Source organism: Sinocyclocheilus rhinocerous, unplaced genomic scaffold (genome assembly GCF_001515625.1).
Source record: "Sinocyclocheilus rhinocerous isolate Xijiao unplaced genomic scaffold, SAMN03320098_v1.1 scaffold112, whole genome shotgun sequence".
Classification (NCBI taxonomy): domain Eukaryota; kingdom Metazoa; phylum Chordata; class Actinopteri; order Cypriniformes; family Cyprinidae; genus Sinocyclocheilus; species Sinocyclocheilus rhinocerous.
The window spans coordinates 80,668-101,337 of record NW_015644008.1 but is presented as its reverse complement, the minus strand read 5'-3'; the positions used below and the strand labels follow the sequence as shown (position 1 = coordinate 101,337).

Sequence of the window (20,670 nt, the reverse complement as noted above, 5' to 3'; positions counted from 1 at the left end):
CATTTGTACAAAAACTAATTTTAGGAAATAGCATGTGCTAGATTTTTGGCCACACATTGTTATGTAAGGGATAATTTAGATGAAAAAAAAAAAAAAAAAAAAGTGCACATGTCAAAGGTTCTCCTGCAAAAGTTGTAAAGTGCATTTTAAATAATTGTTTTACTAATCTTTTGTTGTGCTTTAAAAAAATGACAACATACTGAAGTACATGTGAAGTACTTGATTATAATCTGAACTATAGTGTTATTTGATTTTAAATGTACTAAATTGCAACTTCATAATTACGAATAAATTTAAATATATGACATACATGTTTCAATAGAAATTACATTAAAATATATTTTAGTTTACAACAAATGCTTGTCAGTGCATTCAGCATTGATACACTTTAACCATATTTCAAAGACAATATAATTATGAAATTGCATATAAAGATGTGCTGAAGTCCTACGTAAGTGGGTCAAAAATTCTCTTAAGTTCAACTAATAATGTTTAATATGAATTTTAATGATAATACATTTTCATAATTTTGCAAATAACATGCAATTAAGTGTGTGAAAACTTTATATTCAGTTCACACTAGAGTATGTTCTTGTAAAGCATATTATTTCAATAATAAGTACTTTTTTTTAAAGTATGCTAAAATGTACTTGATTTATCACAAGGAACAAGTCACATGAGTAACTTTTTTGAAGTGCTTTTTTGAAGCTGAACAGACCCATTCACTTAGACTGATGGGGGTAAAAAGCAGCCAGGACATTCTGCACAATAACTCCTTTTATATTCCACTGAAAAAAATATGATTTTTAAAGGTTTGGAAAGAAATGATGACCAAACATAATTTTCTTGGTGAACTATTTCTTTAAATTGGCAAATGTGTGCTTGCTTTGAGAGAAAATCAGCTATTGGACAGTTTTTTTCAAGAAAGTGGGATTAGAATTGTGCTTTAAATAGACCTTGATGATGATGATGATTAGTGGTGTAAAAAAAAAAAATCAGGTTTGTTGCATGTCTGAGAAGTTTACTGATGAGATTGTTTGGTATGCAAAGCACATCCGATCTCTGCAAGCTGCCATTGAATCATGTGTCCTGCATATGACCTCTTACCTCTTTGGGCTCTGTAAATGTGAATGCCGTCTGAAAATATAATTATTCTCTCTTTCTCTCCAGCTGCAAAAAGGAAGCATGAAGTTGGAGCCTCTCTCTGCATCACTTGTCCGCTCTGTTACCGCGGTCACCGCCCAGGCCTCTGTTGCCACGGTGACAAGTGCTTCCCCATCAATGACCGCAGATGTTCGCATGGGGATCTCCATGGCTCCACCCACCACTCAGGCCTCACCCAATCAGGCGGTCACTGCTCAGCTTCCGGCCTATGAGAAAGGAGTTCGATACTTCAGTCTTACAGAGAGTGGGGAAAAACCCACACCTGATGTTCAGTCCCCGCCCCCTGCAGAGCAGCCCAGCCAATCGGTGTACGGCAAGGGTGTGGCTGACGAGAGTGGGCGGAGGGGAAGACTAGGGTATTTAGGCAGAGAGGAGAGAGACACAGAGCTCCCCAGTGTGACTTCCCTTCCGTGCACACATGCACTCAGACACACACCCCCTCACGGCAGGGGAGACGCAGAGCTGAGCGGCCCACGGGAGAGGGAAAAAGAGAGTACACCCGTCTCGCAGGGAGGCTACCTCTCTCCAGACGCCCATCAGACGGCAAGAGGAAGCGGTACCAGAACCATCGTCTCAGGTAAGGATAGATGGAACGAAAAAGAAAAGGGGTTTAGATGGTGTGCAAACCAATCAACTGTGTCTATTGTCTCTGTTCACAAAATCACACACATGCTGCACGTCTGCACTGATTGGGTTAACCGGCCTCCAGCCTACATGCTGCTCGAGTCGAATGTGATTAGCATAATTTATCATATATCAAGCGTGCTGCTCTCTTTGTCTGTCACGTAAAACTAATGATGCCGAAATGAATTGGGCTGAAGTGGCACCGTGGCTTTTGTTTGCGCTCCCCGCCAAAGCTGTTACTATCCATTTGCTTGGAAGCAATAAAAAAAGTGTGTGAATTGTTTCGTAGTAAAGAGGGAAATGAATGAAAGACAGGAGCAGTAAGATGGCTGGAAGTGTGTCTCAGCGCACACTGATACAGACATGCTCTCACCCTACAGGAAAAAAAACACAGCGGGTTATTAGGTTCACGTCTGCCACATGTTAAAGGACAGCCATGATAGCAGAATGCGACAGTGGCTTTCACAGGATAAAGGGTGTTTTTGATGTGCATGTGTGTGTTTTGTGTGTCAATGGTGCTTTAGGCTGCTGTCTGTTCATTTGTCAGATATTGATTGGGCTCTGTGATAAACATGACTCTGTGTGTGTGTAATGCATTTCTAGATTTTTATGAATTTTTGTCTGTATCTAGTGCATTGAGTAGCTGTGGCTACACACGTTTACCCCACCCCAATACCCTCAAAAAAGGGTATTGTGGCTACCCCCCCCCCCCAATACCCTAAAAAAAGATATATATATATATTTATTTTATCTTATTTTTAATGGTCATGACTGTAATTCTCATTTTTAAAAGATGATTTTCATTAGATACTGAAATTTGTAATTTTTCACTGTATTAAATTACAAAATATTGAAGTACAATAAAAAATTTAAATAATTCTGTCAAGGATGTTATGTCCAATTCCTAATTTCACCTACTTCACCATAAAAATATTTTATTTTATTTTATTTTATTCTCATTGCGATAATTCCCTTCTTTCAGTGATGTTTCTCATTAAATTCTCAAACTTATAAAACATTTACTGTATTAAAGTACAGTGTACAAAGTACAATTTTGAAGTACAATGTTTTTTTATTCAAGTAAATCAGCATAGTGTAAAAATAATGTATGCCATTGCATTTAAAGGTAGTACAACAAATACTACCATGATGTAAGACAAAATACATTATAATTTATGAAATTAAATTATGTTTCGCATTACATGGAGATTTAGGGTTGTTCAATTAAAATTCACAAAAAGATTGTCACAATACAAAAGTCCCAAAAATATGCTTAATATTTCTTCATGCAACTTATATTTCTTTCTTTCTTTTTGTGGAGAAATAGACATGTTTCTGACAGCTTTTGTGGGATTTACCCTTTAAGTCTCTTTGTATGTGTATTTGCTCTCAATGTGTTTCTCCAGATGTCTCTGAACCCAGCGTTCCTGTGAGGACGGTGAGCACGGCTGCGGCCTCGTCCAGAAGTTCTTCACAAATCTCTCACTCGGTCACTTACCTCCAGCAAACCCAGTCCTACACATCTCCGCAACCTCAACCAAAACCAGCGCAGCACCCTCAAATCTACACACCGACCCACGCTCGACCCCAAACACAACCCTACAGCCCACCGACACTGCCACAGACACAGGCCAAACCACAAACACACCTCATTTCTGACTCTCAACCTCACATCCACGTTGACTCTCAGGCTCCTCCACGGCAAACCCAGCTGTACCCTGAACCCCAGCCACAGGCGCCACCCAGAGTCCCGCCACAGAAGCAGCCCAAACCGCAATCCTTCCTTCCACCCGAGTCTCATGCCTACATTCACCCTCAGCCCAAGATACCTCCTCAAACCCAGCCAAAACCCCAGTGCTTCATACCACCTCAAACACAGCCCCAAGAAGAGATCCTGGGAAAATACGGCCCATCTGGACCCATCGTCTCCAAAGACCAAAAGCCAGAGATCCACGAAGATCCAGAGGCCATGACATCCATATCAATCAAAGAGAGGTGTGTGCTGGTTACTTCACTTTTATACGGAGCCCTGCACATGACATGCAAGAAGAAGAAAAAAAATCGTGGGCACGATTTATTAATTAGTTCCCTCAATTTACTAGATCGTGTGCACGATTTAATAATTTGTTCCCTTGTTTTAACTAAATCGTATGCATGATTTATTAATTCGTTCCCTAGATTTACTAGATCGTGCGCATGATTTAATAATTCGTTCCCTCGTTTTAAGTAAATCGTATGCATTATTTATTAATTTGTTCCCTCGATTTACTAGATCGTGCGCACGATTTAATAATTCGTTCCCTCGTTTTAACTAAATCGTATGCATGATTTATTAATTAGTTCCCTCGATTTACTAGATTGTGCGCACGATTTAATAATTCGTTCCCTCATTTTAAGTAAATCATGCGCTCGTTATAATAATTTGTGCCCTCGTTCTAGGTATATAGTGCAAACAAAATAATAATTAGTTGTACTTCCTGTCCGCCTATGCATTCGTAAATCGAGGGAACGAATTAATAAATCGTGCGCACGATTTACTTAAAATGAGGGAACGAATTATGAAATCATGTGCATGATCTAGTAAATCGAGGGAACGAATTTAATAAATCGTGCCCACGATTTATTAATTTTTTTCTTGCATGTCATGTGCGGGGCTCCGTACTTTTACACAGTCTGAGTATACAGAAAATAATCACATTTATAGTAATTCACACAAAATATGCCATATTAGCATAAGACTGTTCGGATTCTGGAAGTATTCATCCCTATAAAGAAATAAATTTTTGATTTAGTAAACATTTAAAGGTTTTAAAATGACCTTCCAGGACTCAGCAATAACCTATAAGTATGTATTTTTATTTGTCTTACCAAACTTGTCTCTGGCTACAAAGTAACATATAATTTGTTATTAAAAATATATTTTTTTAAAAATGAAATAAAAAATTTAAATAAATACAATACTGTTCAAAAGTTTGGGGTCATTACATTTTTATTTTATTTTTAAAGAAGTCTCTTTTACTCATCAAGGCTGCATTTATTTGATCAAAATTACAGTAAAAACATTATCTTTGTAAAATATTATTACAATTTAAAGTAGCTTGTTTCTATTTCAGTATAATTTAAAATATAATTTATTCCTGTGATGCAAAGCTGAATTTTCTGCGTCATTACTCTAGTCTTCAGTGTCACATGATCCTTCAGAAATCTAATATGAAAAGTCTGTTATAATATGAAATTCTAATATGCTGATTTGCTGCTCAAGAAACATTTATTATTATGAGTGTTGAAAACATCTGTGCTGCTTAATATTTTTGTGCAAACTGATACATTTTTTATGATACTTTTGAAAGGAGAAATTTCAAAAGAAGAGAAATTTAGATAATAATAATAATAGAATAAATAATTGAAATCTTGAAACAGAACATTATACAGTAAACATCTGTTAAAATCAGACTCAAGGCATATTGCGGTGTAAGAAACAATGGCACATGCGTTGGAGCGTGCTGATGGCTTTAGATGTTGCAGGGTGACTGAAGCTGTTCTCTTTCCGTCTCGTCTTATAAATGAAATTGGGTCATCTCTGCTCTCGGTGAGCGCTGATAACACGGACAGCACTATTTTAGATCTCCCAGCCTTCCCCGCAGGGCCGGAGGAAATGAGTACAGACGGAGAGATAGAGAGAACAAACCATGACAAAGTAGCACGAGAAAGCTGAATTGGGAAGAATTTTGCATGCTGTATTATTTGGTGGGATTTCTGAATGTTTTGTACAACAAACCGCATCCCCCAAATTATTTTCAGTTGTCATTTCTTTCATTTTATGTTACAGTACAGTTTTTTATCTGCATGAGTTTCACATCTACAATGTAAATGTCTTCTGTTCAAAATGGAGTGAAGCATTAGATACTTTTTTCTCAGGTTGGCAATGTTGAAGAAAAGTGGAGAGGACGATTGGAAAAACAGGATCAATAAGAAACAGGAAGTTATACAGGAAGTGGTGTCTGTAAGCGAGAAGAGTAGTCAAATAATGGAGGAGCAAGGCTTTAATAAAAAGGTAAGAATCTGTAGCCTAGCCACTTAAAATCTAAAAAGGCATCACGGGTTATTCAAGTTTTTTTTATTTTTATAAAGTCATAAAAGTATTGCAGTTGTCTTATGTGTCTCCACCACCTACCCACTATTGTTACAGTTCCTAGGTTTCTGGGTGCAAGTAATAACCAGTGTGATGTTTATAAATAGACCGTGGTGTCTATGATGTGATGATCTTAATTAACTTTTTACATTCATATGAAATATTAATCTGTAACTGCAGAAGTTTTCACGAAGTTGCTGCTATTTTCCATATAATAACATTCATGGGTGTAAAAAGTACTGGAAAATTGTACTTGGGTTCAAGTACAAATACTGAAAAAATTTTACTCAATTAAAAAGTAACTAGCTAAAAAAAAAATACAAAAAAGTATCCACGTGTAATTGTACTTAAGTATTTAAAAGCAAAATGTAAATGCCTTTCTTAGCTTTCTAAATGGATTTCTGACAAGAGACTGTAGAGATTTTCTCATTTTAGTATTTTTGATACATAATTGTACTTAAGTATTTAAAAGCAAAATGTAAATGCCTTTCTTAGCTTTCTAAATGGATTTTTGACAAGAGACTGTAGATATTTTCTCATTTTAGTATTTTTGATACAAAAATATTAAACAAACCTGTCATAAATCACTATTTTGTTTGGGTTCCTCATTGACTGAATGGATTGGCTTGTTAATCACAAGAAATAAATGCCGTTTTCACTGAGGAAAGATTTAAGTCCTGGTGACATATTTATTTTGCTCTTTTAAGTCTGCATGAAATTGTATTTTTGTTTTAATTTTTTTTGTAAAAGTAAGGTAAGTATTCAGTTTTAGATCTCTTGTAAAGTATAATTTCTCCAAAATAATTAAGTATAGTAGTGAAGTACTAGTAGTATTATTTCCATATGGACTTGTATAGTACACAAGTGATATGAACTAGTTTTATGCTGCTTTTTTATTTGGATCTTGACATGAAAAAAATGGCCAGGATATTCTTTAAAAAATCACACTTTGTGTTCCTCTGAAGAAAGAAAGTGCTTAAGGTGAGTAAATGATGGGAATTCAATTTTCATTTTTGGTGAGCTATCCCCAGTCAAAACTGTGAATGAGATGTGTTATTCTAATTTGTGAATAGTAACGCATTCATTTACTCTCGTAGGCGAAGCTGTGAATCGACTGCCTAGACCTGAAACCTGTACTTTACACAGTCTGAATCATTTCACAGCGTGGTGTAGTAAAATACATGGTATTCATCTTTTCAGACCCTGTGTAATTTTCAGTGTTCACGGAGTTTTATATAGTAACTTGTGCGTTCCTGAGTTATTGTGCTACTCTCAATTCAGCAAGCGCAAAGCATAAAGGAATGAAGTGTTTTCAGTTTATCCTAAGATAAAGGCCAGGTCTTGCACACCGAATAGCTTTCATGTAGCATTTTTCCAGTCTCAACTCTACACACGCGTCTCCTGTGTGTTTAGGACGAGACCGTTATCAGTGAGTTCACGTCATCTGAGCTGCTCTGGGTAAGCGCCAACATCAGTGTCTGTCTTAGACAATTTTGGCTTTAGCTGCAAGATGATTGGCTGGCCTGCTAGTGCAAACTGCAGTTCGATTGGCTGTTTCTTAAAGATCTGACACACTGTTTGCCTTGTATTCTAAATTAACCTTATTTTACAGTTTGTTAGTTTATTAAAATATTTTACACATTTCAGTTGGTAACACTTTACAGTAAGGTTTCATTTAACATAACACTTCTACAGCATTTAATATTTTTTGTTATTTTGACATTTACATTTTTCAAATTAAAAGTTGTTTAGTTTACAGTGTATTAACTTTTAATACATTGTATTTTTATTAGCTGAACATGAACCATATTAATGATGTTGTAGAAATACATTGCTTATTGTTACCTGCATTAACTATTGTTAACAAATAAGACCTTATTTGGAAAGTGTTACTTTTCTGTTTGTTTTCAGGTGGCTGTAGTAAGTTAATATTTGCATTTCTTTAAAACCTAATGTTTAGGAACGTGCTGTAATATCTCACTTAACATTATAGATGAAACGCCTTGCTTTTCTAGATGTACCAGATCTGTGCTTCTCAACTGATGAGTCACAACTCGAAAATAAGTGACTGGTCTGTTCTGATATCACTATGGACAGCAGAGATGAATGCAAATTATGATTAATAAAATGTAGCTAACCAAGAACATGAAAACTTTACGATATATACAAACCAAAATGGTCAGTTTATGTTATCAGCTTATCTCATATTAATAATTTTGTGTATTTTTGAGTCTCTGGGGTACATTAAAATATTGTTAGGTTTCAATTTGAGATTTTTGTACAATAACAAATGTTGGCACTGTGTTAGTCACCACTTGATATCCAATGCAAAATTTGTGTCCTGAAGCAAATCCAGTTGAGAACCACTGGTCCAGACTTTCCTTTTGGCCATTTATCCCTCATTCATTCTCTGACATCTGTGAATTATGTTCCTCTTCCATTCATATCTATGCCCTGTAATCATTGTCTCTAGCTCTTTCGTTTACTCTTGTCTTCTATCTACTTCCTGTTTCGTCCTTCTCCTGTCTGTAGGAGCCTGTCTTTTCCTCCACCTACTCTCCTCCTCCTCTTCCATCTACCCCAAAATGCCAATATGTAGAACAACAAGGCCAGGTAAGAGAGCGTTTGCATTTTGGAACCATTTCATTTCTAACATAACTCTATGAAAGGTCTGAATGTCCTCTTGGTTTGTCAGTTCCATCTTTCAGCCGACAGATAATCTGTATTAGTCTAGAATGTTTGGTGGTTCAGATCATTAGGTTTTGTCAGATGAGATAGAAGTTGCTTTTTTCTTGTTGATTTGACTCTAGTGAATCTAGTTCATGATTATTCATGTGTGCATATTTATGTATGTATTCATATATATGTATGCCTTGGAACTAGAAAACTGCAGACAATTATAATTTTGCTGTTACAAATAATATGTAAGTAAATGACTTACTGTATAAACTCTAAGAGAGGCTAAAAGACATCTACATAAATACAAAATATACCTCTGCTTTAATGCACCGAGTAAAAATTGTCTTGTTTGATCTAGTTTATAAAAGTCTCTTATTATTAGTTTATATAATTTATACTTCAGTTCACTGTGAATGATAGCAGATAAGTTTTTTGCTCTAATGGAAACATGCAGCACAGCCAAATTTCTGTAGATTTACTCAGGGCAAATGCATTCATTAAACGAGTGTTGGCGGCATAAATGCATAAATCTAATTTAGATGGAAATGCAGAGCTTTGAGTAAGGATTATAGCATTTTTGGTTTTTGCCGTTGACTAGAAGATTTAATACTGTATGAACAGCATAGAGAATAGTCATATTCAAATGTTTTAAAAGAGTTTTTGACATGGTTTGTACAATTTGAGTTTGCTGATGACCTGCTCATATGAATTATCTGTCCAGTATGTCCAAGTCATTGGACTTTCCTTCCTGTAAACATATCAGAATGATCTGTAGCCATCATATCTGTTTTGTCTCATGTAATCAGAAACTTGAAGAGGGGGAGGGGCAGATGTCCATTGAAGAAAGGAAACAGATGATCTCGACGCGAGAGGAGGCGTGGCAGAGCTCAGGGAAGGGCGTGGCCAATGACTCGGCCCAATACACTGTGGCTGCCAGGATGGTGAAAAAAGGTTAGGATGTGCAAACATGCATGTCAGGGTTATTATCCTTAAGTAAAATGTAAATGCTTTTGCTAAATGTTCATTAGTTTGAGAAAAACTGAGATTAATATATATATATATATATATGCTCCAAAACTAACTAAAATGAAATCAAATCCTGTAAAAGTGCTCTTAAAATAGTAACACTAAAATAAAAAGTATGCATATTGAAGAATTTTATATAAAGTAAAATTTAATTGAAACTAACTTAAACTGAAATGACAAATTAACAATAAAAATAGTTAACTGTATATAAAAATGAAATGTATATAAATATATAAATGCTTGCATACTTAGATACTCAAAGACAAGACATTCCATTTGGGTGTGCGCATCAAATTTACAAAAGTGATTTTATGTACATATGTAAAATGTCTAATTTAATGTAACTTTAGTGAAAATGAAATAATGTTCCATTGTCATTCAGCACAACAGTTATATTTATGTAAAAATGAAACAACATACTTATTCTGACCTGTACTTATTAAAATATATAAAAGAAAAAGTAATCATACTAAATTTTATTATATTTTAAATTATTAAAAGCATTTTGCTGACAAATCTGTAAAACCAAGTGGTTTGAAGGATAGTGGCAAAGATTGGTAGATTTTAAATAACAGTTAATTAGTGTTGTGGGGCTGCACTATGATCCTTAAATGGAGTCTTTTAATGTAATGTGTGTTCTTGTTCTTGTTCTAAATATGCCTGACAAGATTTTTTGGTATATAAACTATTGTTACACTGAATGACATTTTAGTGTCTGTCTTCCGTAAATCATGGTAGTCATTATTTTTTACTCAAAATAAAAATGAAACGGGACACATTGTACTGTAATGTATGGGGGTAAAACAAAATTTAAAGTTGTAGTAGATCTTAAAGTAGATTTTTTTAATTACATAGAATAATAGATAGTGTACTTCTTATCTGTCTGTTTGATTACCTGACTGTCTGTGTCTGTCTGTGTGCGTGCGTGTGTGTGTGTGTCAGGTCTGGCTGCTTCCTCTGCAGTGATCAGCCCTATTCTGTCTCCAGTCTCTGCTAAACTGAAGAGCAGTGTGCCAGCTATCTCTAAACCACGGGAAGGTACGCTAGACAAACACACACTTCATGAAGATATTCCTCTTTAGAAAACCATAACGTTTATGAAAGTTTGTTGTTGCATCGTAATAACTGGGGCAAAAAAAACCTGATGTGCTGCAGAAATTGAGGCCAGAGCAGAAATGGAGTCTGATAAGAAGCTGGAAAAGCTGGAGACGTTTTTGGGGCGTTTGAACAGTAAAGGTGAGTTGGTTGATACAAAATCTGTTCACTTTCTTGTATTTTTTTGTAAGCCGCCCATTATAGAAGTGAAAGTAGAAATCATAATTGCATCATTTGGTGTCAGACTCTTTAAAAAATGAAGCAGTTTTCATTTGCTGTCATGATGAGCTGATAATGGAGCTTTTAATTAAAACATCATGACTGTTTCTTTCAGTGTTGTGAAATGTTTCACATTTCTTTCAATTGCACTGTCATCTCAATATCTTCTTCCCTCTCAGTATCAGGTTTGCAGGAGACGACTTTGACGGTGACAGAGAAAGCTGTGAAGGAAGTGATGCGACTGGATGATGAGATCTTTTCAAAATTTTACCGTCACATGACAGATATTCCCTGCAGCATGAGTAGCAGAATGCATCTGGATGAGGACTTTGATGCCATCTTTGGAAAACAAACGCCAAGGTAAGATTTTGGGTTTCTGTAATATACATACAAGTATTTATATTTATTTTTATATTTAAAAATATTTAAATTAAATTTATTTAATAAAATTAATTTTTTAAAAATCTGATTTATTTTATATTTATATTTGTTTATAAGTTATTTTTCTCTTTTTTTATATAAGGCATAGTGTAGCTTTTCTGTTGCATTAAGCTTTTGGAAAGAACTTTATAGGCTACATGTGTTATTCAGCAGAAATATCTCACTTGAAAGATTGTTGTCTGATCAGTTTGGTCAGTATGATAGATATAATCCAATTCAAGGTCCAAATAATGACATTAATCAATAGCTACCAAAGCGGAGTAAGACACTTTCTTTGAGCTGCTCACAGGAAATTAACTCTAAAGTAGCACTTTTGAAATAAATTAAACTTGATGTTAGTGATTTTACCCATTAGGAGTGACTTTAAACCAATGTTTGGCTCTAAAGTTTCGTTTAAAGTTACTTATTGCACTTTCTCTAACTTTTGGCTTCTCTTTGACTCCCAGGTTGACATCGGCGATGGTGCAGCACAAGCGGGCCGTTCGTCCCTCCCGTAATGTCCAGGCCTCCAGAAACCCCTTAAAGATTCTCGCTGCAAGAGAAGACATCCGACAGGAGTACACCGAGGAGAGACTGAACGTGGGGCAGTTGGAGACCAAGAGAATTAAACAGGAGAAAAGTGAGTCGACAAGCAATGGATGGAAATGTGCTTCAGTTCAGTGTTGTTATTAACTAAAAATATTTTCAGCAATGGACATAAAGCTAAAAATAATATACAAATATTAGATGAAAAACTAAAAAATCCTTCACAAAAATCAGAAACGTTGCCTTGATAAATAACTGAAAAAAGTTTAATTTGAAGTATTAAAATTGCTAAAACTAAAATTGAAATAAAAATAAAATAAAGCGAAATAAAAATATTAAAATAATAAAAATGAATAAAAGTATATCTCAAAACTTATACTAAATCTTAAACCAAAACTTAAACTAAAATTCAAATGAAAACTATAAATATTCAAAATATTAAGTACTGTAATAGTATAGAATACTAATATAAATGTAATAAGAGTAAATAAATAGTACTAAAATAACATTGCTTCAGACATTTTTTTTAAAATTGGGAACAACATATAAACAATGAAGAAAAGAAAAGGGAAGAAAGTGATGTATAACTATTCAAAATAAATAAGTTAAAAGTAGTCTCAAAATACTGCTGTAATTGGTTTCTGCTTTGAACATGTGCATTTACGTGAATTAAATTTTGCTATCAAAATAAGAAGATTAATCAAATATATTTTACTTTCTGTTGTAATAATGTGTTTTTTAATGTGTTTTCCAGTGAGCAAGAGCTCCAGTTTGTCGGACGCAACCCTGGCTGGTTTGGCCAGTAAAGAGAGCTACAGCAGCGTGAGTCTGCGCAGTGTCAGCATCTCAGAGCAGATGACCAATAACAGCGCAGCTCCCTACAAAAAACTCATGCTCATGCAGGTCAAAGGTCAGTCTGAAATACTCTAACACTGTCTCCTAACCAGGCACGATGTGATGAAGTGATGCATGGAAAGTTATTTTCTGTCACATTAAGCTGGAAAGCCATCCTATTGGTCCAAACATCAAATGTGTTCTGATTGGCTTACAGTGAAGACAGAAAAATGACTTAACTAGCCTAATGCCTGGCTAAAATGCAGCGTATTACCCACAGGGGGCGCAAAATATGATATAACTAGAAAAATTTTGACATTTTACTGCAGCAGTATGTTTTTTAGTGTGTGTGTGTGTGTGTGTGTGTTAAACTATATGTGCATGAATGTTGTCCAGGTCGACGTCATGTCCAGACCAGACTAGTGGAGCCTAGAGTGTCCTCTCTAAACAGCGGTGACTGTTTTCTGCTGGTTACACCTGAGCATTGTTTCGTTTGGACTGGAGAGTTTGCAAATGTCATTGAGAGAGCCAAGGTACGACCTGACTGATACTCTGACTTCTTACGCACGTTATTCTTCATATGGTCTTTGTGCTTCACTGCTATATTGTTCCGTTTGACATCCAGGCATCAGAACTGGCCACTTTCATCCAGCTGAACCACGACCTTGGTTGTCGAGCAGCACAGGTAGAGACGATCGAAGAAGGAGTGAACTCACAAAGCCCCGCAGCTGCAGAGTTCTGGAAGATCCTGGGAGGACCAGCCAACTACCAACGTACGTGACCTGAAATCAAAAATAAATATTTATGTACCGTTATCCTAATTGAAATGAATAATATTTGTCCTTCTACTGTGTGTGTGTGTGTGTGTGTGTAATGATTACAGCGGCCGGGTCTCCAGACGAGGATGAGATGTTTGAAAATGCCATTGTGGAGACGAACTGTATTTTCCGTCTTGTGGACGATAAACTGCTTCCTGATGATGATTTCTGGGGAAAAGTGCCTCGTAGTTCACTTTTGGGCTCTAAAGAGGTCCGAAAATAATATTTTGTGACTTTTAGATATTGTGTTAACATCTTCATGCATTATTTCATGTTTTCATTAAATGTGAAACATTTTAGCATTCTTTGCAATTTGCGGTTACTGTATATTTACTATTATAATGAACTAATTTAATAATAATCATAAATGTATATTATTCTGTTTTGCTAGTTTTATTATTATTAAATATAATCAAATATTCCCCCCATTTAGGACAACCACGTTTTCATCTGAATATACCTATGTCTGCATTTAGACGGGATCTAATTTTTTTTGTAACTTGCACCTGACACATATTATATATTTTGTGTATTAATGTATTTGTGCAGTATTTTATGTTTGCATTGGCACTGGGGTTGAAATAGTTTAAAATTCTGAATTGAATTTTGTGGTAGCTGACTGTATGTTTATCATTATATTTTACTTGATATAATTGGGTGAATTAAACATCACATTATCACATTCTCAAAGGTTTTTATACTCTTCTATTTTGCATATTTTATTATATTTAATAATGATACAACTTTTTCCCCATTTAGGAAAACCACATCTAAATTTATGTCTGCGTTTACACTGGCTCTACAAATCTGATTTTGAAACATACGGGATATTTTGTATTAACATCTTGTGCGTTATTTTATGCTGGCATTGGCACTGTTGTTAAATATGAAAAAGCTTATTCTCTATTCTCAATTGTTTTGTAGTTGCATATTTTGCATATTTTTACATTTAATAAAAGATGTTTTCATTTGAATATATGTGAATAATGACTATATTTGTTTTTCTTGGCTCTCTTTTTCATGTTAGGTGGTAGTGTTTGATTTCGGTAGTGAAGTGTACGTGTGGCATGGTAAAGAGGTCACACTGGCACAGAGGAAGGTGGCGTTTCAGCTGGCCAAGCATCTTTGGAACGGGACCTTTGATTATACCAACTGTGACATCAACCCTCTGGACCCTGGAGGACACAACACACTCATACCAAGGTGCTCACACACGTTTCAGGGGTTTACCTAAATTGATTATATTAAGTTTCACACACACTAATTATCCACTTAACTTTGAGAATCTCAATGCAAAGTTGTTTGTGTGGTAATCTTTTTAGGAAAGGTCAAGGTCGTCCGGACTGGGCCATATTTGGCAGACTGACCGAACATAATGAAACATGTCTTTTTAAAGAGAAGTTCCTGGACTGGAGAGATGCTTCTAGACTGTCACCTAAAGAGGTCATCGAACACCCCTTCCAGCAGAAGGTGCGTCGCTGTGTGTGTCAGTATATCTGCTGAAAATCTGCAAAACGGAAAGGGAAAAAAATCCTTTGATTTGTATTATTGGGGATGGGAATTATGAGCAATGTAATGATTGCAATAATGATTCCCCTTCATAACTGGTTCTAAACATACACTATTTTTAAGTGTTTTTGAAAGGAATCTACTGTTCACTAAGGCTGCATTTATTTGATCAAAAATGCAGTAAAAGCAGTCATATTATGAACTATTATCACAATATAAAATAATTGCGTTCTATTTGAATATATTTTAAAATGTCATTTATTGCTGTGATGTCAAAGCTGAATTTTCAGCATCATTACAATCTTCAGTGTCACATGGTCCTTCAGAAATCATTCTAATATGCTGATTTGCTGCTCAAGAAACATTTCTTATCAATGTTGAAAACAGTTGTCCTGCTTAATGTTTTTGTGGAAACTGATACATTTTTTCAGGATTCTTTGATGAACAAAGTTAAAAAGAACAGTATTTATTTGAAATGGAATTCTTTTCTAACATTATAAATTCTTGTCTTTTCTGTCACTTTTGATTAATTTAATGCATCTTTGCTATTTCTCATTTAAAAAAAAGTTATACTGACTTCAAACTTTTGAACATTAGTGTGTCTAAGAAAGAAAACTAAACTATAATATTAAACATATAAACACAATAGTAATCGCAATATACAACGATGCTCAAAATATTACATTGAAAAAGGAAGTTCTTGATTCCCATCTATTCTTTTAGTGTTCTTTTGATCTGAGCACAACTTTTTTCCCCCCCTTTTTTTCCCATTTTCTTATTCTCTTCTTTCCATCTCAGGAGTCTCCAGGCACAGATTCTCGTTCTGAGTGCCAGGCATACAGCGCCTCTCTGATGCTGCCGGTCCTGCATTCACCCATCAGCACAGTTCTGGATGGTCAGAATGTGGGTCGAGGACACGGACCGGTTGAGAACAGCTTGGGCGACTGCATGCGCTCTCTGGAGATCAGCACCGTTTCGGTTGACGTCTGGCATATCCTGGAGTTTGACTACAGCCGACTGCCAAAGCAGAGCATCGGCCAGTTTCACGAGGGAGACGCTTATGTAGTGAAATGGAAGTACATGGTGAGCGCGGCAGGTTAGTAACGGCACTGGAACAAATAAACTTGCCTTCATTCAAATGCTATAGGTGCTTATGTACATCATGCAGAAAAATACAGACCTGTTTGTTTAGTGGAATAGGATGTTTTTGATTAATTGCTGTTGTTGTCTTTTATTGTGCTGTTCCGTATCATTTTTTATTTTAGTGTGCACAGGAAAAAATTTAATTTTTATGAAAAAAAATGCCATTACACTTAGTTAGGACACTATTTTGAATTAAATTATACGGTAAGTGGACTAAACGGGAAAAATAAAAAGTATGCAATACATCTCCTTTATATATGCTGGTATAAAGATGTGTGTCCGTGTGCAGTGGGCAGCAGGCAGAAGCCGGATCAGGTGCGCAGTGCGGGTCCCGGCAGGGAGAAGTGCTGCTATTTCTTCTGGCAGGGCAGAAACGCAACGGTCAGTGAGAAAGGAACGTCTGCACTCATGACTGTTGAACTGGATGAAGAGAGAGGAGCACAGGTAAGATGAGATACTGGACTAAACACACTTGACTGCTTTCTGCTTCTCTCATTTGCTCACTCACTGCTTCTGTGACTCATATTCAGATGCAGGTCCAGCAGGGGAAGGAGCCGCCCTGTTTCCTGCAGTGTTTCAACGGGGGGATGATTGTGCATTCTGGGAAGAGAGAAGAAGATGAGGAGAACATTCAGAGTAAGAGTCTAGCGTATTTGCAACACTCCTGTTTAGTTCATATTTTGGGTATGTTAGGAAAAATGATGGGTAGTAACTGCTCCGTATAATCTGGATGATGTAATCAGATTCCAAAAAATAAGTATTTTAATTAGATTATATTACATTTTAAAATACTCATAATAAGACTACAGTTGCTTGATTGCATATTATTCACAAAATTGCAGTAAATTATTCATAATTTATTGAATCTCTAATGTTGATTAAGAGTCACATGACATGCTGGTAAACAAATAAAATATTTATTAATGTGCAAGTGTTTTATTTTGATTCTATTTTTTATGATATACTGCATATTGTTCATAGTATGTGCATTTCTGTGCACATGGATTATCTTACTACTTTTGCCAAAATGTGCAAATATAACCAGAGCACATAGTGTAGCACAGTGTGTATCCCACAATGCGATGCCTTGTCACATGTGGACCAGAAGCATTTTTTTTTTTACACCATATTGGATTAAAAATACAAAAACAGCCATATTTGTCATATATAACTTGCATGTAATGTGCTCATGGGAGAGTAATACGATAACATTTTATTGTTTGAAGCATTTGGTCGTGTGAAGAGTTTCAAGTACTTTATTAAAATAGTGTACTGTGCAAGAAGCTGTATGCCAGCATATTCATATTTGACTGTTTGTCCTGTGTTTCAGATGATTGGCGTCTGTACTGTGCGCGTGGTGAGGTGCCTGTAGAGGGCCATCTGCTGGAAGTGGCGTGTCACTGCAGCAGTCTGCGATCACGCACATCAATGGTCCTTCTGAATGTCAACAAAGCCCTCATCTATCTGTGGCACGGCTGTAAAACCCAAACACACACACGGCATGTCGCTCGAACCGCCGCAGAGAAGATCAAAGAACAGTGAGTCATGCATTTTTTTTATGCATAACTTAGTTCCCTTGATGTAATTTACATTTACACATTTATACTTAATACTATAAAATTGAGTTCAGAGCATACGCTAATGTTCAAAAGTTTGGGGTTCAGAAAGATGAAAAAAAAAAACATTTTGCATTGGAAGTTTTTATGATTGAAATCTGACTCATATTTGTGTTTTCAAGACGGCCACTGGAGGCGGGACTTCACAGCAGCTGTAATGTGCCTATTCATGAATGTGAGGAAGGTGGCGAGCCAGTGGAATTCTGGGAAGCATTAGGCAGGAAGGACCGCAAGGCCTACGACTGCATGCTTCAAGGTACAACACACCGGTGGAGAGTGGAGATGCATGATTTTGCATGTTTGTTGTGCACCTGTATGTTCCTCACTCTGAGATCTCTCTGAAAATAATGCACCATTAGCATACATTAGAAAAATCTTACATCATAATTATGACAAACTAATACATAATAAATCATAATTATGATAAACTAATACATAACATAAGTCAAAATTATGAGATAAAAAGTAGAAATTATGATGAAAATTAAAATCAAAATTGAAGTCAAAATGTACATTTGTTTATTTCCAATTTGACTTTTTTGTCTTAATTTGGACTATTCTCAGAATTTTTGCATCTTTTTGACTTTTTTATCTCATAATTTCATTTTTTTTTATGTTTTTAACTTTTTATCTCATAATTGCGACTTTTTAATCTGATAATAATGATTTACCAAAGCATGCTTTTTTTCTTATGTGGTGGAAATGGGCTTCAATATGTTCACAAGTCATAATGCAAATGAATATCATCAAGAATTGATGAGCTATTATCAGTCAGACTCAAACAAATGATTTTATCACAACAATCTTTTTTTCTCTGCTTCATCTAACTTTTTTTTCTGTTTTTATTTCAATATTTCTCACTTTTTTCAGACCCTGGCAAGTTCAACTTCACGCCGCGTCTGTTCCAGCTCAGTAGTTCTTCGGGTGAGTTTGTGGCGCAGGAGTTTTTCAACCCATCCAGAGCTGCAGACCTTGTTTGTTCCCTAGCGTTCCTGCAGGAGGATCTGTACTCTGCCCCTCAGCCAGGTAAAAAAAGAAATGACACATGAACTCCTTTCTCTCAGGCTGGAAACAATGAGTCATAAATAATTATGCATGTTTTTCTCCCTCTCTGTCTATTTCTAGCTCTGTTCCTAGTGGATAACTATCATGAAGTTTACCTGTGGCAGGGCTGGTGGCCGCAGGATACTGAGAGTGCCGGTTCTGCCCGCATCCGCTGGGACTCAGACAGGAAGTGCGCTATGGAAACCGTGTTGCAGTACTGCACAGGTGATTGACAGACTTAATAGTCAATCATCCTTTCAATCTTCCAGCGAATCAGAAACATGCATTTGAATCAGCACCTATGTGCTGCTTCACATACAGTTTCTGTTCCACTTATACTGTGAATACAGATAACTGATGCCTCTATTTGCTTGCAGAAAATAATGAGAAGAAGCCTCAGAAGTCATACTTGATCCATGCTGGATTGGAGCCTCTGACCTTCACAAACATGTTCCCCAGCTGGGAGCACAGAGAGGACATTGCTGAAATCACAGAGAGGGTGAGACGCTGAACGTGTGTTGTATTTCTGTCAGTGATTAAACCCAAATTTGAACAACAGAAATCAAACTTTCGGTTTCGGCCAAAACCGTTTTGGAGGGCCAAAATCATTGAGCGCGTTTACATGCATGTTCTTAAGCCGATTATGCTTAATAAGCCGAAAACGCACTTGGTCATGTAAACGCGGTAACCCGTTTTCTTTTATCGGAGTAAGGTCATAAACGGCGTAAGCATAAACCGGTCGCAACAGGTAATTTTTGCCACTTATTCCGATTTCGCACGGCATGTAAACGCAATAACCCGCTTTCTGTCGGCTTCGATGACAGGAACGCATCGTTGGTGCAGATTTAAGCACATCTAGACCGAGCAAACGTTTGCAGTAAAGAAAGAAGGAAATATATCGCAAAAGCAGACTTTTTCATGACTCAGAAAATGATAAAAAATGTGTTCTCATCTCGTGCAGCAGGAGTAGAAGTGGTTCAGTCACAATGCTGCGTTTATAACTGCATGAGAGGATAATATATGAGCTGTAAGTTTCCCAACATGTTGCAAGTTGACATGTTGCAAGCTTAATTTAACATCACAACTGACAAATGTATGGAATACTCTGAGTCAGATACGCAAATGATTATATTTTGACATCACTACAGGGAAATAACCTGATTTATTAATGAAGTCATGTAAACGCAGCTTACTTGCGTTGTCAGGTTACTGGTGTGCATGTAAACGGGGAAAACTGGTTATTTTAATAAGCTGATATTTGTGAGTTATCAGCTTACTGGTGTGCATGTAAACGTGCTCATTGACTGAAACAGTGACTTTAATCAGTACATTTAAAGGGATAGTTCACCCAAAAATGAAAATTGTTATCATTTACTCGCCCTCAAGTTGTTCCAAACCAAACAGTTTGGACTACAATGACTACTGACTACAATGAGCAGGGGCGGATTTAGTGAATTGGGGGCCCCAGGCAAAATATAGGAATGGGGCCCTATACATTTGCACACATTTTCCTAGATCAACCTTGAGGTTCCATTTTGTTGTTTTCAGCGTAAGCCTGTGTGCAAAGGCTGTCTAATTCTAAACTTTAAGTTAGACGCATATCCAATCGTTTGCGGAGAGTGGAAGCTGAAGCGAGCTCTGCAGGAGATGGAGGCGCCAGCGCGATCACTTGCATTTTTTTTAACAGTGGAAACAACTTAAAATACACAGTCATTTTTGCTCATAAAACTAAGAGTAATACATCCTTCTAAACTGTAAAGGGTCTAGTTTTATTTGTGTGCACTCACAATATCAACAAAAC

General features: G+C 36.2%; 1 protein-coding gene across 4 annotated transcripts in view; it reads left to right on the top strand.

Annotated features, from left to right (window-relative positions):
- Positions 1-20,670, top strand: part of svilb (supervillin b) — a 54,254-nt gene that overhangs the window by 29,942 nt on the left and 3,642 nt on the right. For all 4 annotated transcript variants that reach the window (XM_016575379.1, XM_016575382.1, XM_016575383.1 and 1 more), the window contains 24 exons: positions 1,171-1,741; positions 3,195-3,783; positions 5,707-5,842; positions 7,334-7,378; positions 8,453-8,533; positions 9,406-9,550; positions 10,568-10,663; positions 10,781-10,861; positions 11,119-11,299; positions 11,827-11,999; positions 12,660-12,815; positions 13,136-13,272; positions 13,365-13,512; positions 13,623-13,768; positions 14,585-14,760; positions 14,880-15,027; positions 15,865-16,162; positions 16,499-16,653; positions 16,740-16,845; positions 17,540-17,747; positions 17,948-18,081; positions 18,696-18,851; positions 18,951-19,094; positions 19,247-19,368. In XM_016575379.1, coding sequence (XP_016430865.1) covers positions 1,171-1,741; positions 3,195-3,783; positions 5,707-5,842; positions 7,334-7,378; positions 8,453-8,533; positions 9,406-9,550; positions 10,568-10,663; positions 10,781-10,861; positions 11,119-11,299; positions 11,827-11,999; positions 12,660-12,815; positions 13,136-13,272; positions 13,365-13,512; positions 13,623-13,768; positions 14,585-14,760; positions 14,880-15,027; positions 15,865-16,162; positions 16,499-16,653; positions 16,740-16,845; positions 17,540-17,747; positions 17,948-18,081; positions 18,696-18,851; positions 18,951-19,094; positions 19,247-19,368 — 4,332 coding nt within the window. The remainder of the gene's footprint in view (positions 1-1,170; positions 1,742-3,194; positions 3,784-5,706; positions 5,843-7,333; positions 7,379-8,452; positions 8,534-9,405; positions 9,551-10,567; positions 10,664-10,780; positions 10,862-11,118; positions 11,300-11,826; positions 12,000-12,659; positions 12,816-13,135; positions 13,273-13,364; positions 13,513-13,622; positions 13,769-14,584; positions 14,761-14,879; positions 15,028-15,864; positions 16,163-16,498; positions 16,654-16,739; positions 16,846-17,539; positions 17,748-17,947; positions 18,082-18,695; positions 18,852-18,950; positions 19,095-19,246; positions 19,369-20,670) is intronic.